The sequence below is a fragment of the Taurulus bubalis genome (assembly GCF_910589615.1).
Source record: "Taurulus bubalis genome assembly, chromosome: 8".
Taxonomy (NCBI): Eukaryota; Metazoa; Chordata; class Actinopteri; order Perciformes; family Cottidae; genus Taurulus; species Taurulus bubalis.
This window is the reverse complement of record NC_136596.1, coordinates 14,328,906-14,350,554: the sequence shown is the minus strand read 5'-3', so window position 1 is coordinate 14,350,554 and position 21,649 is coordinate 14,328,906. Positions and strand designations below refer to the sequence as shown.

The 21,649-nt window shown below is 40.9% G+C and overlaps 1 protein-coding gene across 1 annotated transcript in view; it reads left to right on the top strand.

Moving 5' to 3' along the window:
* Positions 1-4,000: 4,000 nt before the first annotated feature.
* Positions 4,001-21,649, top strand: part of bmp1a (bone morphogenetic protein 1a) — a gene marked incomplete at its 5' end in the record, with an annotated part of 31,056 nt that continues 13,407 nt past the window's right edge. The window contains 6 exons of the mRNA XM_079222003.1: positions 4,001-4,145; positions 11,693-11,806; positions 15,115-15,244; positions 16,923-17,036; positions 18,413-18,591; positions 19,049-19,154. Of these exons, the coding sequence (XP_079078129.1) occupies positions 4,001-4,145; positions 11,693-11,806; positions 15,115-15,244; positions 16,923-17,036; positions 18,413-18,591; positions 19,049-19,154 (788 nt within the window). The remainder of the gene's footprint in view (positions 4,146-11,692; positions 11,807-15,114; positions 15,245-16,922; positions 17,037-18,412; positions 18,592-19,048; positions 19,155-21,649) is intronic.

Here is a 21,649-nt window from a genome sequence, read left to right as displayed (position 1 = left end):
TCAAACTCATGTTTTCATTGCTTCTGTTTGTCTTTTTCTTTTAGTGTGAATCAGTTGTTCTTCACTGTACTGCACCCCTCTCGCCTAACTAAATCGCCCCAAATTGTTTTTATCTTTTTACCTCTCATTGTGTTCATTGTCCAACAACCTGCTATTGTTTTAAGTTTGCTGACCCCAAAGCAAAAAGGTGGTTCTGATGACTTCCATCACAACATGTTTGACAACTTTTGGTGGCAAAGTCAACGGTCCATTTTCACTCCTAGTGTATTTCAGGGTTTAGTGTGGGGAGCCGTTAGTGCTGAGCAGTTGTGTTTGTGTGTCAGTAGGGCAGAAAGCCCTCACTTCGATAACGGTGACCCTGCGAGGAGCACAGTCGAGTAGAGTGGGACCTGTCTACCCAGCTGGTGAGGTTTTAACGATGGCTCACAACCTTGAGCCCAAGGTGCGTCTCATTTGAGCCCTAATAGCCCCTGACTTAGCCTTGTTTTACTTAAAAGTCTTTATTTGATTACCAATTATTTCTAATGTGATGGCACGTGCTCATTTATGCAATATCTGCCTTTTTTTTGCTTTCACACTGCCCACGTTGTTATCTGCAAGCCAAGGCAATTTATCTTTTTTGGCTAGCCTATGAATATCTTAACTGCCATGGCAACCACAATGCCATGAAATAATTTCGTCAGCCTCAATTATTATTTTTGCTGCTGAGATATAGTATTAAGTAGTGAAAAATGAAAGACCTGTCCTAGATAGTAATACTTTTTTTTTCTCCATATTTCACATAAAAAACTGCCGTAACAGCAGAGTAGAAATGACTGCCTCAGCTAAGTATCATCTTAACCCATCTCAATATGAGGATGTGTATGTAAAGTGAGCTGCACTTCTGAAATTATTCACATCATTACTGAAGAGACTGTGTGCACACGAAAGTCACCAGTCAGTTGTAGACAAAGAAATACAACTCAAACATGTCTTTGTCCTTAACATTTTATTACAAGCAGGCTTATTTTTTTTTATTTTCCGGAGTATGAGTTTCTTAATTCCACTGTGCCCTTTCACAGCAGTGAGAGGTGTCCATGTGGTGAGACACCTGATGTAAGCTGATGCTGTGCCAGAGGCCTCTGGGAGCCACAGCCTGTGATGGAACTGCCCCCTCCCTGCAATGATACACACCACCCAACAACATGTAGCACGCCTCACATCCTCCAGAGAGCGCCCCAGTGGAGATGGCTGGAAAAGGCCAGGCAGTCACTGTTGGCTGTGGCTGAGCCGCTGCGTGGCTTAACCGCTATATGCGCAGATAGGTAACGCTTTAGTAACACTGCAACGGTGGTCTTCATGCTACGATCTATGCTCTCTTCTTACACCTTTAACATCCTGACGGACGGGGAAAAAACGTCAACACATGTTATCCTCGAGGGAGGAAATTATTTGTATCATATGAGGATAAACTGCAACCTACCTGGACTGTGATGATAATGCTGTACAGCCTACAGTGTATATTAAGTCTAAATCCTTTTGTCATGAATTGATTTGCATCTTATTTATCATCGGTCTAGACAAGTCAGTTATGTGTGTAGCATTTTGATGTCACAAATTGATATTTATGAATATCTCCATATTTTGTAAGCTAACTAAATTTGAATGATAGCTGTGGCTTCCATATTATTTATCACAGTAATTATATTTGCACCATTACAGTATTACAGTGTTTCATCATCATAATTGCTTTTTTTGTTGCGGTTTTCTTTCCCTGTGACAAACAACTTCACCATAGGCCTGAAATATGCTAGAGTGAGAACTAAACTTCAAGGCTAATTAAACGTCAGTAGTGGTCATGATTATATGATTGCAGAGGTTATGGTGAATTGTCAAAAAAGCTTTGAGTTGACTGAGCATCTGTGAAATGCTTACTTTGAATAGTATGCACTCAAAAAGCTGCATTACATGAATGTCTATCGGTATTGACGACAAACTGTATGTGTTACATTTGTTTCCACTAAACTACTAAGGCAATATGTCCCGTCTGCAGTGTGTCAAGACTTCCCTGTATATGGACTTTTTGGTTAAAACAGCAACAGTGGAAAATAAGTGATTTCCCTGAAGAAACTCAACTGTGTTCCCTGTTTGTGAATCTAAATATTTGGTCCTGTGTGTGCAACACTTGTTTTGAGCACGCTAAGAAACTCCTCTTATTCAAAATATAATGAAGGTGCATGATAGTTATACTGCCATGTTTACAGCAACAGCATAAATACAGCCCACTCATCTCAGCTGACATCCTGTCTTAAATTCCACACATAGGCAGCAGTCAGATAAGATAAAGAGAAGAGTGTGTCTCCTCCCTCTTATATAAGCCAGGCTTTGTGTGTAATAGGCAGAGACAGGATAACTGATGCCAGTCAGACAGAGATCAACAGCGCTGCTGGCATATAGCCACCCATCATTATCATCATCATCATCATCATCAGCAGCAGCAGCAGCAGCAGCAGCAGCAGTTGATTTTCAAGCAATTCATCTGAGGTCTCTTCATCCAGGCTCCACCACAGTTCTGTTATTTTCGATATGAATGAGTTTGATATTTGTGAAATCCAGTGAGACTGGAAATGTACTGCTGTATTTGTGAAGCAATCTTCACACATGATTGCCTAGAAATTGCCTGTAGTGTGATAAATTAAGAAGAAGCATAGTGAAATCTCTTACTTTTTTATTTTTATTAAATAGATTACATATTCAACATGCACTGTGCAATGCCAGTAATATCCTGTTGCAAGTCGGAGGAGAATGTTACGCAGGATTGTCCTGCAGAACTGTGCCTTTACTAGCAGGAACAAAAAGTACAATAGTAGTATATAGTTCATGTACTTTACACTGTGCATCTGTTGCCACACAGAGCGTATAAGAAGTGCAATAGAAAATACATGATTTATTCAAAGTTATGCAGGGATGTAAGTCTTTAAGTTCCAATTGATACATTAATAAAACTGAGAATTTCCTAAACTTAGACTAACATGATGACATGCAGCTGTCTTGTTGGCCTATACTTTGATATTTTCATTTGATTTACAATCTCTTCGTGTATTGTGTCATCAATCGCCAACAGGTGGCGCTCTCATCACTTCAAGTTGCTGGGCTTATATCTACGTATATGCGAGTAAAGCCTATTCTGGAAAGGTCAAGCTCAGTCTGTTTGTTTGTTTGTTTGTTTGTTTGTGTGTGTGTGTGCGCGTGTGATAGCACGAGTGGGTGGCTGAGGTCGAGTGTGCGTAATAGGTCGCTCGTTTGTGTTAAAGGAAAAACAAAGAAAGTGAAGGAGGGAGTTTAGGTCCATACAACTTTGATCCATACAACTGGATAAAAATGTAAATAAAAACCTCAAATGTGTCATGTAAGTATAGATTATTTTTCACTTTCATAGACAATATGAGATTCAACGTTGAACGCAATGTTTCATCAAGCTCTCTCTCGCTCTCCAGGGAGTACAGTATGATGCTATCTTTACTTTGGCCAATTCAATATTGAATTAAGGTTAGTATAAACACGACTGTGGAGACAGCGGATGGGGAACTATCACCAACAATCCTTCTTCACAAAGAGATAATAATGAGACACCCGTCCCACGTATGCTCTTCAGAGACCCGCTCGGCTGGGGAGCAATACAAATGCACAGGGGCATCTCCGCGTAATGGGGCATTTTCACCTCCCCCGTGGAGCTGCCAGATCATCAAAGTTTCTCAGGCAGTCCATTGCTCTCACCCGAAGCTCTGGCTGAAGGAGAGAAATCACTGCCCCCAGAGCCAGGAACACACCGGGGAGAGGCTGGATTTAAAACCCGCCCTCTGGAGGGATCTCGTTTCCCCCAAAAACCTCCCATTTTCGCTCTCTCTCTCTCTCTTTCTCTCACTCACTCTTCTGTCTCTCTCTCTTTCTCGCTCCCTCTGTCCCCCTATCCTGCCTTCACCTTTATCCCTTGCCTTTCGCCGTCTCCCCCACCACAATAATGGATCTCACGGCGAGATGTTTGTGTGTTCTCTCCTGTCTCGGCGTGGTATTGGCGATCGATTTGGAGGCGATTGATCCAGGCTACTATGTGGAGTCCGGTGCCCCATCAGAGCCGATCGACTATAAGGATCCCTGTAAAGCTGGTGAGATTTTTTTCCCCCTTTTTTGTAGAAGCTACGATGTGATTCACCTTTGATGTGGAAGTAGAAACATGCCACGAATCTGTTTTGCGGAGCTTGCAGGGATCGACTAGAAAAACGCTTTCGGAGAGATGACAGTAGTGGATGTAGTTTTTAAAAGGCTCGAGAGAACATTGTGTGCATTTGTTTTGTACAGAGTGACATAGTTTCTGCAGTTTGAAACATTTGAAGCACACACTGCTGAGTCGCCTTGGATAACCCGGCGGCAGAGGTTGAACAAATGAAAATGAAAACGATGAGTGAATACATTTCTTGAGGCTTGAAAAGTTTTGGTTTACTTGCTTGTTGAAAAGTTTACAGCCTGCTGTTTGCCGCAAATGCACTTTTACAAATGTTTCTTTTCTGTGATAATGTCGCTCCTGCAGGCGGTGTGCTGCTAGATTGTTGAGCAAACGAAGGATTTCACCACTTTGATTTTTAGACTTCTTCTGCTCCCTTTCTGTTTGGGTTTTGTCACTGCACAAACAGTGTTTTTCTTCCAGCGGCTGTTCACACGAGCACTAAACACAAAGTGGAGGAGGGGAGAAAGGAAAGTACAGTGGAGCTTAGAAAGGATGCACACATAATTATGTTGTCTGCTGTCTTATGGCTCAATGTATAAATATGTCTGCATCTTTCGTGCTGTGGTGAGACCTGCATTTGTTTTAAACAATTCTCTGGCAAACGCATATTGTGTGTGTGTGTGTGTGTGTGTGTGTGTGTGTGTGTGTGTGTGTGTGTGTGTGTGTGTGTGTGTGTGTGTGTGTGCTGTGAACTCACTGTCTTGCCAAATCCCTTTGGGGGAGTTTGAACAGATTGTGTTTTCCATCTGGTGAAAGTATTCAAGTTACAAATACAGAGTTGGCTTCACTCAAAATGACCTCTAAAGTCCTGGAAGTGCTTACCGATTTGGCAATTGACGATTTCTGACGTGGCTGTCAATTGTTAATTCAAACATAATTCAATCCCCCAACTCCCAGCGACCTACCTATCTATCTGTTTTCTTCATCTTTCCCCTGAGGAGAAGAAGAAGAGTAAGTGGCTTGGGAGATTGTGCTTCAGGAGTTATGTGGCTTTACATAAAAATGACAAAGGTCAGGCTGCAGATGAACCATGTCCCATGTTCATGTCAGTGAATATGTTGCTTCCTTTTGCCTTACTGGTTAATTTGAATCATTCAAGTGGTCATACCAGATTTTCTTTTGAATCTGGATAAAAGGACATTGACGTGGCGTTCCGATGACTTCTTCAGACTGAAGGGTAAACTAACCGAGGGTCAATGATGCTGTGTTTGTAATTCAAGTGATTGCCTTATCTGTGTTTGTGCCCCAACAGGGACATTTCCACTTCAGGATTGATGTGCGTCTTCTTTATGAGGATGTTGTCATTATTAGTAACCAGTTTTAAGAGTCATTGGGATGGAGTGCAGTTTTGTTTATGGTTCACTCTGGACACGTCTGCAGACGGGTGGTTTGGAGACGGTCTTGAGTACAAACTCCCACTCTTTAAACCGTCCCAGTCTCCAGCTCTTCAAACACCCACCTGCTTTTCTCCTTCCTACAAAGCGGCACAATGTCCAAGATGTCTCAGCTCTCCCTTTTACTCCTCTCTCAGTTGATACCAGAGACAACATTTTTCACCTCACGTCAACTCGATACTAGTAGATCATAATTCTTGGATTATTGATTTACTCTCTTTTCCCCCTGTTTTTCAAGCACATCCCTGCACTGAGTCCATTTGATCGCTCGCTGTGGCCTCAGGGTCAGCATTTTTATGTCATGTGGCTGCTTCCGCCACAGGAAAATGCTTACAACGTCTAATGCAGCAATGTTCTGTGAGGAGTGCATTTTCCTCTTGCCCTCTATATGGCTGTCCTTGGTTACCACTCTTCTTGGAGGTCAGGATTTTTACTAAATTGTTTTCCTGTTGTCCTCTTGAAAGTGAATGCAGTCAGGACATATACCATGACACATTGTTGTGACACTCAGTGAATTTGTGATGTCTGTTCAGTTGGATAATTTACCAAGTGGAGACCATATCATTCCATTTATTTATTCATCCAGATTATATGAAATGTATTGGGTAAATTCTTAATTTCTTGTCACAACATGTGTGTGCCACTCCTCCCAACCCACGCTAAAATAATCCCTAAAATGTTTTCACATTTATAAAGTATTAAATAACTCGTCACTATACCAGACATAATATAAATGTGCATAGATGGAAGCGAGCAGTGCAATAACAATGAAGTAATACCATCTATTTAGGAAGTTAACCAGTGGAAAATTCCTTAGTTTGCAGAACTCCAAACTTGGCAGCATCCCAGGAAGTCATTTAAGACTCTAACAAGCCCCTGAGATTAGATCCACTCATTTTCAAAATGAAAAATAGATGAGAAGCAGTCACGCTCATTGTCTGCTCTGCTGAAATGATAATCCTGAAAACAGTGACTGGTTTGATGTGTACATATGCATTAAATTATGAAGCAAACATCTTAATCTATAAGGCTCCTGTGCTTGTGTTGTGGGTCTGTCCCATCCTATGTTGAAGCTTTGAAGACATGTGCTGCTGCAGACGGGGCAACCTGAACGCTCCCTTCTTCTCTTGTCCTTTCTTATCCGGTGGTTTCCTGGTCTATCTGGGCACCAGCGCTCTCATGTGACCGGCTCAAACACTTAACACAGACTGTAGGTCATTTAGCTCGTGCCAAAGAGAAAGCACGGCTGGAGGGTGGATGGCAGGACAGCCGCATGCTGCCAGCTCAGGTGAGGTGAGTGCAGGCCATTCACAAGCTCGGGGGCTTTCTGCCTCTGAATCTTTAGTGACCTGTGTTGTTCCTCTCTCCACTTGATATGTGATTTTGCCATTTAAAAAAACCCGCCTCTTTGATCACTACATTATAAGGACTCATAAGATTACAATTGTGTAGCATGATGTATTTATGATATGATGGTAAGATGTAAAAACAAATTCTGCTAAAAAAAAAACATCAACATGACCCAGACCAGTCGGTTGTTTTTATTTATTTGTTGGTGGATTTCCTCCTTTCACAAAATTGTAAAGTATTTTTTATTTGGTTTTATTCATGGCAGTCTCTGAAAATGGCAGCTGCTCAAAACAAATGACCCTCATTACACAGCTCCCTCCCTTAAACCTGCTCTCGCAATGAGTTAGTGCTGTCTGTTGAACTTCATGATTGGGCCTTTAAGCAACACTTAAGCAGATGCTTTTCTTTTATCATGTAATGCAGGCTGCATAGACGAGCTCACACTGGGTGTGTTTTTTTACATTACAGGACCCCTGCCACTTTTCTCTCTGCAGGGTTCAGGTGATTAGGGAGCCGATCTATTGGCACGATCTCTGTGCATTAATTGGAACAATATGTTTGTCGTCAGAGCTAAGTAATAACTAATCTTGCATTACATTAATACCAAGTCTGGGTCCGGAGCCTAAGTAACAGCAAATGCTTGGGAGAGCTCATTTAAATGGCTGGAATGATGCCCAATTAGCCTACTATAATGAGCAGCTTAACAGTCACTTCTTCATTATTCACAGTTTGTTTTTTTTCTAAATAATTCAGCAGCGCCACATTGCTGTTCATCTGGAAGAATTGTTTTTATGTTCCCTTCACCTGTAGTGATTCTAGTTGAAGACTCTTCCAGATTTAGTTCATCTAAAGACCTGTTTAACCTTTGCTTTGTACATCTGTTCTGAAAAAACCTGCTCTTTCCTCACAACAGACTGCATGAGGATGTGTTAGTCTGCTGCCTAAACCACAAGTATGAAGTCTGGATGGTCGAAATTAGTTTTTTTGTATGTCAAAAGTGAAAATCCCTGCAGTGTGGCAATGAATTATTCATCAAAGTTTAAATGCTGTGTATCGTTGACATTAAAAAAAGACCAATAGCTGGTGAGCTGATGAGTAATTTGAGGGGGTTCGATTGACAGTAGGGTATATCGGTAATCAGTGGCTGGTTGCGCTGGGGAATCCAATCTGCTAATGGGCTTGATGGAGTGTGAAATGTAAAGGGGAGGTAGTATCTTGCTGTGTGCCCTTTGCAGCTGAAGCCACTCTCATTTTACTGATGAGATTGAAGCTGCAGTGTGGTGACAGTAACTCGGTCTTGATCTCAGTTGTGGCTTTGATGAAGCTTCAGACTTTTAACGGAAAATAATTACTCAATCTCTCCTCTAAACCGACGTAAACCTGAAAAGTGATACTCACTGCCATCCGATAGGAATCGCCTTACACCATTGGCCTCTATTTGAATTCAAATACAGCGTTTGTTACCAAACACAGGCTGTGAAAGGCGGTGCCAGGGCATTGTGATGCATACCAGGCTTACATATTGGCATGGCTTTCTCATCCCTCATCAGTAGGTCTTGTATCGGGGAAGACTGTCTAAACATCTCTATAAGCACAGCAAGGAGTAAAACGAGTTGGCCTTCTAAATATAGGCTGGTGTTAGTGTCTCTGTCGGCTTAGTATTGATGTTTGTGCAGGTTTCAGTGGCAGATGTCGTGGCCTGGTGTTCACGGAATGAGATTCATGGGAATAGTCCTGGAGTATTCAACACCGCAGACATCTATGGGAGGGCATTACACAAATCAATGGGATTAATTTGATTGAGATCTACTGTATAATCTGACTGGATGCACTGATTGATGGGGGGGCAGCAGACACAATGAGAAGGATTTTGATGGTTAAGATTAACAAGAAAAAATGCAATGGGGTTGGTCTTTATCACACACCAATGTATGTTCAATTAACATTTCATCAAAGGTCTCTGTCTTTAGTCTCTGTAGTTTGAGACATATATACGGTATTTGCATTTAAATTTAAATGCCTACTTTTCTGTCTGACTAAAAGGAAAATCTAATCTAGAACAGCAGCTAAAAAAAATGTACAACTATTACCTAACTATTCTGCATAGATGTTAGTATTACAGCTGCAGCTGTTGTGATTTAGGTAATGGATAATGTTTGGAAAGAGATGCAGCACTGTACTCTACAGTGATCCATTGCCATCTGCCACATTCTGTGGGTTTTAATCTACAGTACACCACTCGAGTGTACCTCATACCATTACTATGCTCTGTATCTAGATGAGTTTATCACCTTTCTCCATAGCCTGTCCTCAATCCTAGCCTAGAGTTGTGACAAAAGATTCCCTAAAACCGTGCCTCTGTGGATAATTAAAGCCAGGAGACAAGGGGATTAATTCACAATCCCTGAGAGTCTTTCCATAAACCTGCAACAGCGTCTCCAGGACGACTGCTGTGCCCGGGGGAAATGAGTCCTAATGCCGCCGGCCCGTGCATTTGCTCACTTCAATCTCCACTGTTGTCTGAGAACAATGACACTGCGGATTAACCGGCCTGTCTCCGGCACGGAGGTGGATGATTGGGCAGAGAGCGCAGCCCTCTGTGAACCTCATGGGGGTGGGAGAAAGCCTGCTCCTCGTTATTTGGCCACAGCCTGCACATAACACTGCTAATATGGTGCCAGTTGACACTGTATGTGAAAGGAAACAACCTCAAATGGTTGTTTTTAATTTTCCTCAGTGAAACTATAGGTGACAAAGAGTTTCATATAATTATTTTTGGATACTTTTTCTCAGTGCGTAAGGCCTTAAACAACAGCAACTAAATTAAATATGGTTTGTTGTTTTCAGCGCTCAGTCAGTTCTGGGAATCAAATAAAAATGTCAAGATAAAAGATAAAAATGTCCCTTTTGTAGTCAGCCTATCCATCCCACACTGCGCAACTATACTTGTCATAACGTACTCTCTTTGTTTGATTTCATATTTTCTATTTTTGAATTACCTCTTTTGCTACTGCGCTATGATTATTGTTGAGCAACAATCATCAAGACAAATTCCTTGTAATGTACTTGTCAATAAGCTGTTTCTGATTCTGATCTGGTAGCTTCTTCCCATCAGTGGTGTTTTTTGGAATGGATGTCAGTATGAGTGCTGATTGTGAGTAGTGTTTATGTCTCAGGGATTTGGTGTTAGTGACTTGCAAGCACAAATTAGAGGATCCCTTTGACCTCTGGAATTTAGACCTGTCCTCTGTATGTGCCCTGTCTTGCCGGCTGTGATCTGCACCTTTTTCTTATTGCTGTCATTAGCCTCTAATCCCAAATCTATCTATTCTGCTGTGCATCCTTTACAGCCTGAAGGGTGGAAGACTGGCCGGTATCCACCAAAGCCAGCTCCACATTGTTTCAATAATACTCTACTCGTAAATAGGGATGCGAGCCAAGTTTTTTTTCTTTTCTTTTTTCTTTTCATCCCTTTCTCTCTTGTCTCATACCTCTGTCAAACTTTTATAGGAGTGCAAGAGAAACACAATCTTTCCTGTAGATGTTTTTGTTGCAGTCTATATGGGAAAAAAAGAAGCTGCATTGAATCTATACAAAAAAGTGTATCTACACATGATGGATTTTGTTTAACAAAATCCATCATGGTGCTTTTATCAGGGGGACACATTGAAGATTCAAACTTTTGACAAACAACTGCTGTTAATCATTCCCACAGTGGCTCTTCCAGCTTCTTGGCCCTCTGGGTTGGTCTCCCCTCCACCGCACTAACCTCCAAGCACACATGCAGAGGGCTGTCATTTTCTTTCTGCTCCACATCTGCCCTCCCTATTCAGAGCTGCGGTGTAGGCAGAGAGGATATGCCTTCTCCCTCTCTTCCCTTCCTTTTCCCTGTTGTTGTCATCTCCTGTTCAGATTGGGATTACAGTGACACCCCTTTGCCCTTCTCTCCCCCCTCGGCTTCTCCCTCCGCCCGCATTGCCTCCCTCCACCCCCACCCCCCAAAACTCCTGCATACAAGCCGGGTCATGAATTCTAGAGGCGTGCTGGTGTTAAAAGCCTGTAAAACTGAGCGCCCTGTCTCTGTGGAGAGGGCTCCTATCTTATCCTCCAAATAAATGAGGCATTTAGTAGGAATCCCAGAAAGCACATTCCTCATGAAGTGGGACTGTTTGCTTTTTCTCTCTCTCCTTGGCCTCATTAAACAGCTACTACTTGTTCAAGGTGCCCCATATTACTCCATTAGGTAGTGTCAGTGTCTCACTGTACCATATCTGCTAGTTCTCATCAACTATCCACAGACGCTAAAGCACGCGGTGTGTATTGTGTCGTTTGGCTCAATTAAGAATGTCAATGGTCAGCTTTCTGAGTTCATACTCTCTCGTTATTACATGAGTCTTCACCAGCCATCTGCAATATGCTGCTTACATTTCTATCCTATAATTTAGAGTCCAGACAAGACGGCCTATTTCACTGCAAGGAAAGGGTAAACAGATTAGGGACAAGGAGAAAGGAATGATGTTTTTGTGTTTGTGTTACTCCCTAGGTCTTCCACGAGTGCTTTGTCTGGGCCTCCATGCAGCCTACTCTGTCTGAGCAGCAGGAAAAGCTCGAGGCAACTTGGCGGCTCAGACTTCAGATCCATATTGTGCAGTTGCCTGACATGTGCCATCTCTGTCTGTTTCAGTTGCCTTTCTGGGAGACATTGCTCTTGACGAGGAGGACATGCAAATGTTTAAAGTGGACCGAATCATCAATTTGGCACAGAGAACCGTCCAGATTGTTAATAATACAAACGCAGGTAACGATGACAAAAAAACACTTTCAAAAATGACAATTTGAGGTGAAAGTCCCTTTTGTTAGAGTGTTTAAAGTGTTTTAGCACTTTAGATCAAATAAAATTGCAACAAAACACCTGAAATGAACATGATTCACTTCAGAGTCCGCAGCAGCACCTGTCAGATAGCAGTTTTGTGTTTTTCATGAGCTGTCTTTAAATGTTCATGCCTACAATTTTCCTGTTATCACTACACATTGCTCTACTTGTATAACCATGTTTGGGAGTAATTGAAAGACTTTGTCAGCTTAAATGTTGCTCATTAAATAAAAAGCAGTATTTAAGCAACAGTCGTGAGTCAGCAGGGACCAACAAGCTTCACAATCCTATAAGCTACAGTTGAGCATGAACCAACAGGTATGTGCATGTTGCTGTTTGCGCTTGAATAGAGATAGTTTGCTGTTTCTCACTAAAATAATGAGCATGCTGAGGAAAGGAAACATATTGCAGGATTACAAATACATTTCAACTGCTGTGAAAATATCCAATGGGCAATATTGATTTATAGACTAAGTGGTGACTCCTGAGGCAAAGAGTTAAGTAGAGACTCATGCCTTTGGACTGCAACAGAGACAGACCGTGTCTACACTTGTCTCAAAATATCAATGTGTCCACTCGAGCAGGTTAGTCACTGCACATCTAATAGTTGTGTAGTGGAACGGATGCTCTCGTGTTAAAAATGAATAGCACTATCAGTGCAGTCGCATAAGACTCTTCTTACCATCCTCAGGCTGCACAGACATTTTGTCACTTTAGTATACCAGATCATTTTACAGATGTGTCCTAATTGGTAGTCAAGGCCACCTTCATACATTGTTGTATCTACCACATCAGGCTGCCACAGAGGTCCTCCTAAATCACACAAGTCAATAATATCTCCAAAAGTAGAACGTTTCAATCATTATATAATTAGGAATGAACAACTTAAGTATCTTTAAGAGTAGTCAACTTTTTTTTTTTACAAATTGGTTCAAAAGTTTGCAATAAAATTATATGTTTTTAACATTCTACTTTCATTCTTTCATGATTTAATTGTTAGTATATGCACACAATTTGAATTGTTGATTATTAAACAAACTTCAGGAAACATGACAAATCATTATTTTATTTAGTTTTTTCCATACAGTGTCAATGAATTAAATTGTTGGGTTCAAAACCTTCCTCAATGCTGCTCAGTCTGTCACTTCACCTCACGAGACAATGAACGTATCATAAACCTGAACCCAGCAGCTGCATGCTTAACTTCTTCTTTTCTACAGGTGTCGGTGTATCTCTTTGCAGGATCCCAACTCTAATCCTTATTTTTCAGCCCTTGTTGTCTTGTCTTTATAATCAAAGAGCATAAATAATATTATCAGAATAACAACCAATACAGCCTTTGACCTAAAGTCCCCCACTGCTTAACTATAAATGAAGGTGGTAGATCCAATCATATTATTGTAATCAACACATCTTCCTCAAGTTTTTTCTCCGCAGCACTCTTTCTTATCAGTTAACCGAGCCCATTTGGCTGCTATCAGACTTTTCCTCAACACATGCACAAATGTTCGTGCTAATTGATCTCAGCAGGCTGCTAAGATTTACTCTTGCAGACTGAAATTCGACAGAACACATTGTTCTAGCAAAAAGCTGTGCAAACTGTGGCTCGCATGTTAATCAAATTTACTTTATGAGGGCGCATAGTTGTACAGCTTAAAGTATTGTTATGGAATACCAGTCCATTGGCAGGATGTACTTGAACCAGCTGTATATGTACTTGTCTTTGTTTCTACAGTGATGCTTATTGTACGAAGAACAACTTTATTGTGAGATCGAATCCTTCGGTCGGTGGCCTTCATTAGGGTTATCTAGATTAAGTCTCACAATAAACTGGTTCTTTGCATTTTTATATGTTGCTGAAGTTTTGTCTTCTGCAGACTTGTTCCCTTATATGCCATTCAAGCAGGGGATGTTGTGCAAGACATAACTGTTTCTGCTGCAATCACATACAATGCCTCCTTGTATAGAGGTCAATATCTTAATAATTATTTGAATAAAGGTTAAATTAATAATGTATTAACCTTGGAACCAGGGATGGGCATCAATGTACAATGGGGAGTCTTCATGTGGACCAAAACCTACCGCGTCCCAACCCTCTTAAGCACATCAACATTATCTCTCTAACATTTTGGTAAAATTAAAAAAATGGAACAATATGAAGGTACAAGAGCAAATTGTCTTTGTATACATGCAAACTTCTGAAGTTTTTTCTCCTACACACATTTACGGTTCCTCCTTAAAAGGAAATATATATAATATATTTTTGTTCAATTATGTAATAATGCATAATCAAAAGTAAAAAATGTATTTACTTTAAAGGAGAACCTAATCTTAAAACTGTAAAAACCTGTTTGTCACAAGAAAACGACCCCATCTTTATTTCACCATCTTTCCTATTTCTTTTTAAGTTATGGCAGGAAATAACACTCAGAGGCACCACTTTACTTCCTGGTGGAATGCAGTCCTTCTTAAATGTTCTTGAATTAATTTCAAAATGCTTTTTTGACACATCAGAGTGATGCGTTTGTCTTTTTAGATTAGTTATTGTCCTCATGGCCCAATGCCAAACAGATAATGCCAATTAACGTCAAACTATTACACTGATTCTGCAGAAAACTGCATAATTAAGTAAGTCAATTGAAAACCAAGCAAAAGAAATACGCATTTTCCTTTTTAATTTATTTTCTAATTTAAATGCACTCTTCTTTTTTTTCATTTATTTTCAAACGTTTTTTGTAAAATGGGTTTGTACCAGATGATAGTGGTTATATTTGCTTTATTATAACTGCCTGTTCTGCAGCATAGTGAAGTACAGATTGTGCTATGTGTGTTACACATATGGCTGTTTCTTCTTCTTATCCCCAGGTTTAGGTGGGAGCTTAGTCTCCATGGTTACTCTGCATCTATGTGCGTTTGAGTGACATTAAAGTGGTGAAATTAATTTGGAAGAAGAAATAATTCAGCTTCAAGAAAATCCATTTGTGCAAAAGGGGAAGACAATGTTATTTGAACAAACGTCTCTTTAAGGGGATAAATGTAATTTCAGAAGTGATAAATAATAATTCATTTCTGAATGGCATTAAAGCTGGAAGCAGTGTACTCTAGTTTTAGGATAAAAGTCTCTTTTGTCATCTGAGGAACTATTCAATGCTAAAGTATATGTGCTCTTCATAAAAATGTCAGCCAGAAATGTAATTTGTGTTTTTCTTGTCTTTTTAATTTGAAATCTTAAGGCTCAACCAACCACAGTAGCCAAACTAGGCAAAGTTCACTCCGCAGGAAAAGGGCTGCCACCTCCAGACCTGAACGAGTTTGGCCTGAAGGTGTTATTCCCTATGTCATCAGTGGAAACTTTAGTGGTAAGTAACAGTGATTTCACATACATAAAAAAAAATCAAGTATTGAGGTGTCGTCTGGAACTTAGAGTTTAAAGAAATAAACAAATGCACTGATGTAATGTGTCATCTTGTCAGGGTAATTGTTTAAATGCAAAAAAGGTAATGCAATGTTTATGTGATGGATGAGCAATTCCAAAACTTTAGGAAATATACCTGTTTACCTTCTGCCGTCCCGCGGGCGTCCTTTTCTGGACATTCTAGGGTACACTATACGCCCTATTTATCGTTCGGTACATGTTCGGTACGAGTGCTATATGTTTCTGGAAACATGTGATTCCAGCTGTGTAACCTGTTTCAAGATCAGACCACCACAGCAGCTGCAAACAAGACTTTTGTCAGACAACAACAAATGATAGCAAAATCCAGGCAACTCACCGATGACGCCTCATATTGATCCATAAATCCATAACATTCCAACAAAAACGGCGTTGTTACGTCGTAAAGGTCCAATACAAATAAATCCCATAAAAGATTTAATCCAAAACACGTGATTACATCCATAAATATCCACCAACTGGCGTTGCATCATTTCATATCGGCTGGAAGATATGAAAGAAAAACAGGAAAAAAGCACCTTTGCACAGCGCACAGCTACAAACTCAGTACCCAACATGTCCGCCGAAATCTAACGTTTACAATGAGACCGCACTTGAACCAATAGGAGCTTCATGTCCTGACTGACAAGCTACATTACCCAACCAGAAGCTACGTTGAAGTTCAGGCTCAGCCTCTATTTTCTTACGTGGCTCAAGCCTGTCATGTTGTACAGCTCAGATGACAGGCATTTCGGACAGCCAATGAAATTCCCTAAACAACGAGTAGCAGGAAGAGGGGGGGCAAATAATCGCAACAGCCTTCAATTTGATGAGAAGAGACAGCTGCTGATAGAGCTTCAGTCTGTCATTGAATTAGCATAAAAATGCATTTATACTTCATTTTCTCTGTCAGTAATACTGGTAGTATATATGAATAGTACCTCTATAAGTTTGCAAGACTATAAGCCTTTTTAATAGGTATATATATCAGGAATATTTTCAGTCTCAAAATGAAAAAACGCCTAGACATTTCATTAGAAAAACGTGTAAAATGTGTAAAATATTCATTTTCTGTGATATTGTTGTCAACTTTTTACTTAGACTAGAAAAGGCTTCAGGCTATGGTCCCATTGTGTTTTCCAGTCCATAAGTCCCATTTATAGTCATCTATAGGCATCTATTTACAAATAAATGTTCTGGCAGAAATAAAAACCTTATACTTTAGTGTGTTCAAACTCATATAACTCAGTGTCACTTAAAGTGATTCTGACTATTGAGGGGGAAAAGCTTCAGATTGTTACCTTTCAAAAGAGACCAAGACCATGCATTTACTCCAAATAGTTCAAGTACAGCTTGCAATTTACTTTGGGTATACCTGGATAGACGTTTTTCGTAAAATTTTACAGGAATGTTAAGAGGTTAAAGTGTAATAAGTTGGCATTATGATGTCACATGACTTCATTTCCAGTAGCTTTCTAGTCAACTCTACGTATTGAAGCGGTTTTCAGCTGTTGCTGTTTCTATTCAGCTCCCCTTTTCTATAAAATGTTTAAGTGTGTTTTCGTCAGCTCCCCTGATCTCACCGTCTCTGTCGTTCTTTTCAGGCAGCCAGCGGGCAATATTCCGCCAAGCCATGCGGCACTGGGAGAAGCACACCTGTGTGACCTTTATTGAGAGGACACAGGAAGAAAGCTATATTGTCTTCACCTACCGACCGTGTGGGTGAGTCAGCGGGGTTTTTAGCTTCCACATGAAGGAACTGAACAATGGTCAGCCTCTGTTGAGCCTTTTGTTATCTGCAGCTAATTATTTAGCCCCTAAGTACCTCTACTTGCTCCCTGCTCTGCAGCCTTTCACCATTGTCATCCTCTCTGTTTGCCGTCTCTGTGTGAGTGGTTATTTCAGCCCCATGCCATTTCTGAGAAAGACGGCCATTCAGTGGCCAGGAATGTTTCCAGTGCCTCATCATCACTCTGCATCAGTCACTGAGCACGTGTGTCAAACATGGTGAACAGAGTGGCATCCAAGGGAGAGACTTCCTCAATAACACGCCACTAAAGTTAGGCTCAGTGTCCACTCAGCATCTCTTCTTAAACAGACACTCAGGGAAAGTGCTGTTGTAAGCGACTATTGACAACCTGTTTGGGTGTGCAGGGATCTTTAATTTAGCGATGAAATATTTCAAAATTTAAGCACTAGCTACTGAGAACACAAACCAGTTCAACCTTTTTAATTTGAGAAAATGATTTTCAGGAAAAAGATGGCAGAGCTGTTAGGATACGTATTAGAGAGGTTCGCAGGGGATACACAAACCTAAAACGTTTCCAGTTCCCATGTTTTAACCTCACACAGATTTAAACCACAAGCTGAAACCATTATGCCATTATACCCAATGTACCTCTCCCACTGATATGTATCATTCAACTCAAACCGCTTAACAGAAAGCGGATGCAGCTCATAAAACTGAGTTTTTTCCAGCCAACTGTTGATCGCCATTTTTTTCTTGGTAACTGGCATCTGGAGAAACAGGGATGACATTATCCACGCAGGCGGCAGCGGTTAGCAGTGGGAAAGCTTGACTCTGCTGCATATTCAGCAGGACCCCATCTGTCCTGTGCAAAGTTCAAGGCGTGTCTCAGGAGAGACTGGCCTGGCTCGCAGTAATTAAAGAGCGGCTGTCTGGCCCACAGGGCCGTGATGTGTGTGCCCGTCCTCCCAACTCCCACACTGAACCTTTCATGTCACGCTGAGATGGAGCGCTGCAGCCAGCTTCCACCGGCGCAGTCAGCAGTTGCATTGGCAGATGAATGAATGTCACTGCTGTATGTGTGGATGACAGGTCACCTCGTACAGCTCGCCTGCAACAGACCAGAGGTTGTTGAGATAATGTTGCTCTCATTACAAGCTCCATGTTATTGCTCTCATTACAAGCTCCATGTTATATGTACAGAGCATGTACAAATAAAGGATTTAGTAAACATTAGAGAGCCAGGAACACATTCCTTCTTCTTCTCCCCAGGGAAACATGGGGTTTCCATTTGTTTGTTAGTGTTTTTTTTTTTTTTCATTTACCGTGTGTGTGTATCTCTGATTCACAGGTGCTGCTCCTATGTGGGTCGCCGCGGAGGGAGCCCTCAGGCCATATCCATCGGGAAGAACTGTGACAAGTTTGGCATTGTGGTGCACGAGTTGGGTCATGTGATTGGATTCTGGCACGAACACACACGGCCTGACCGAGACGAACACGTCAGCATTATCAGGGACAACATACAACCAGGTAGGAGCCCAGGTCTCATCACTCCCTCAGCAATAATGTTGGATAGATGCAGTAAGAGTCAAAAAAATAAAAGTAACACATTTGTACACACAGAAAGTCTGGGCTAGGATGCTAAAAACAGAAAAAAACACAAGTGGGGTGTACGCTCATCCTCAGCCTTCAAGTGTTTATAGAACTGGTCAACGGCATATAAACAGCTGATCGTGACAGTCAGTATCCGGGCCAGCTTTTTCAAATTTTTGTCTGTCAAATATAAAATGTTGAATTATTTGTCATCCTAAAATGCATAAAATCTTACTGTGAAACATTAGCTGTGTCTTGTATCTGTAGCCCCGTCGTATGATCCATTTTTTCAGAGTCAAACTGTATTGACCTTTGACAAACATACATACATAAGGTGGCACAGTATGACTCTGCTTCATATTTCAACTGTGCTTTTCCCTTTTTCCTTTCACAGGACAAGAGTATAACTTTTTGAAGATGGAACCCGGGGAGGTGGACTCGTTGGGAGAGGTCTATGACTTTGACAGTATCATGCATTATGCCAGGAATACATTCTCCAGGTAGGAGCCAAGTTCCACTCGATACGCCCCAGACATGAAAACTAGTCTTAGATTGAGTCAGGCCAAGCTGTTTCCCACTCTGCTGCAACCTTTTAACCCATTATCTCTATTTTCCATTTCTGCTCTTAGAGTTTTATGAGTATATAGATCTGTAATGCACCAGGTCTGTGTGTACGGGCTGCTGCTGAGTAATGTGGCAGGATTCCGAAAGAGAAGAATGAAACACTAAATTCTCCCCAATAATAAATCACTAGAAGACTAGCGTGTAGCCTGAGGACATCAACTTGAAAAAAAGCTCACTTTTCTTTGAATGTCTATCTTGGATCAGAATTGTTCCTCGCTGTTGATTTCATGAGCAAAGAGATATAAACTGTTTTCTTGGGAGAAGGTGGGTCTTTAGTCTATATATTTATAAAGTAGGTCCCACAGAAAAGCCTGTGTTTTGAACTAAAGACTATTGTCTATGTTTCTTTTGGCAGACCTTTTTTTCTTCAACAATTGATGCTCACATTGCAGGGGGCTTTAGGGAGACTGGAGGAGCACTAATGTGATTTATTAAATATTTGGATAAGATGTCCTTTGCTGTAATGGAAAGAAATAATATACTTGCATGAAGTAAGTTGTAGCAAGAAATCAGACGTGTCTGGTTCCATTTAGCTTTTTCCTTTGGGGCACCGCGTGGATCAGAGTAGATCTTGCTTCATAGGTTTTTACCTGTTTGTGCATCTTTTCACTCCCAGTGTGGCAGCAGTGTCTGTGTTTTAAATTGTTAAAATCCAACGCCTCTGAAAAACACAAAATGATTCAAATAAATAAATAAAAAATCTTTAGAGTGAAAGCCAAGTCTTTGTAGCCATAGTGAAAGTGTTTGTGAGGGATATGCCAGCTCCTTCCCACAGCTTGTTCAAATTAGGACTCCTCTTCGATTCCTGCTGCTTTTGCAGAAGCAGAAGCTCCAGTAAAGCAGCATCAGTCCTGGGACTGAGCGAGCACAGCAACAGCAGTCCTGCTTCATCATGACTAAAAATGCCATGTGCTACTTTCAAGGCTACGTGAAGCTCCTTGTAAAAGTTGTGCTTTCACACCATGAACCGCCTCATTATGCTCCTAAAGGCTCTTTGAAGAGGCTTTGGTGATTAGTAGCATGATGTTCACCCCGGGCTACTGCAGGGACTCGTAGCTTTATTTGCTAGGTCTACTGGAAAGCCCTTTTAGCACCTTTTTATAACACTTTTTTTTTATAATACATGCCTTGCTACTAATTGGTGTTGTTGCATTCCAAGCTCAATGTAAGTAAACTGCTAATAATTACACACTTCTAACAATAGTGCAAGGAATCTATGTTGGTCTGTCTGTGTGTCTTTTGCATATCTCGAGAACCGCTCATCTGATCTACTTCACACTTGGCGGCTGCATCGCTGTGGACCCATTGGAGTGCTTTGTCAAATATGGTGCAATTTCATGTTCAATATTAATAAACTTTGAATAAACAAGCACATAGAGCTCTGTGCAGCAGAGGGGTGGGGTTCAGGGCTCTGCACACTTAAATCCAGCATTTCGTCTGCAGAAGGCAGACTGCGGCTCATTGACTGCAGTTCCCTCTACAACTAAAATCTTCCTTACTTTCCTGTAGTCAACATGAGTGGTCAGCAAACTGAAAGGAGAATTGAACCAGAGTGTACTTAACCAGTCCGTGCTCTACTTTATAAATGTAGTAGTTGTATCAAAACAAGTGGCAACTACGCCTGTTTGGAAATGACCTTGGCTACGTTCATTAGGATAAGATAAGATATTAATAAAGATTCCTTTATTAGTCCCAAAGTGGGGGAATTTGCAGGATTACAGCAGCAAAGTGGACAAGAGACATCAGTGAGAGAAAAAAAACAGTACAAACAATAAAGATATAATACATAAATAAATACATTTTTAGTCATTTAGTCTCTAGTTGGGTATGTTGGTATTGGTAGTTGTAGTGATTTATTTTCTGAAGTAAAACTATAAACTTGGGAGCCTTTTGTGTGATGCCGTTTGTATGAGCGGCCAAGCATGGGCCCGTTCTGAACAGGCAGGTTTTAAATGGGCTCTGCACTAGTGGTAAGGAATGGAGGAGTAGAAATGTAATTGTCACAATTAATGTTTCCCATGTGCTAGGCCATAAAACCCCCAATGTTATGGCCTGTGGCACATTATATAGCCTATGTTCCTTCATATACACTAAACTTAATTATTGAATATTTTTAATGAGTTTGCAACCCGATTTGTACACTTAATTAATTATTGTAAAGGACAATTGGGCGTCTTGTGTGCGTTTAGCCCACACAGTCTCTAAATAGCCATTCATTTTTGAAAACCATGCCTATTCCTTGTTTTTAAGAATCATTAGAGCTTTGTTATAGAAGGTAAATGTATTGACACCTTCACTCCCTTTTCTTCTCTACTGATACACTACACACCAATTGGCTGTAAGCAGGTATGATTTATAATGAACATAAACA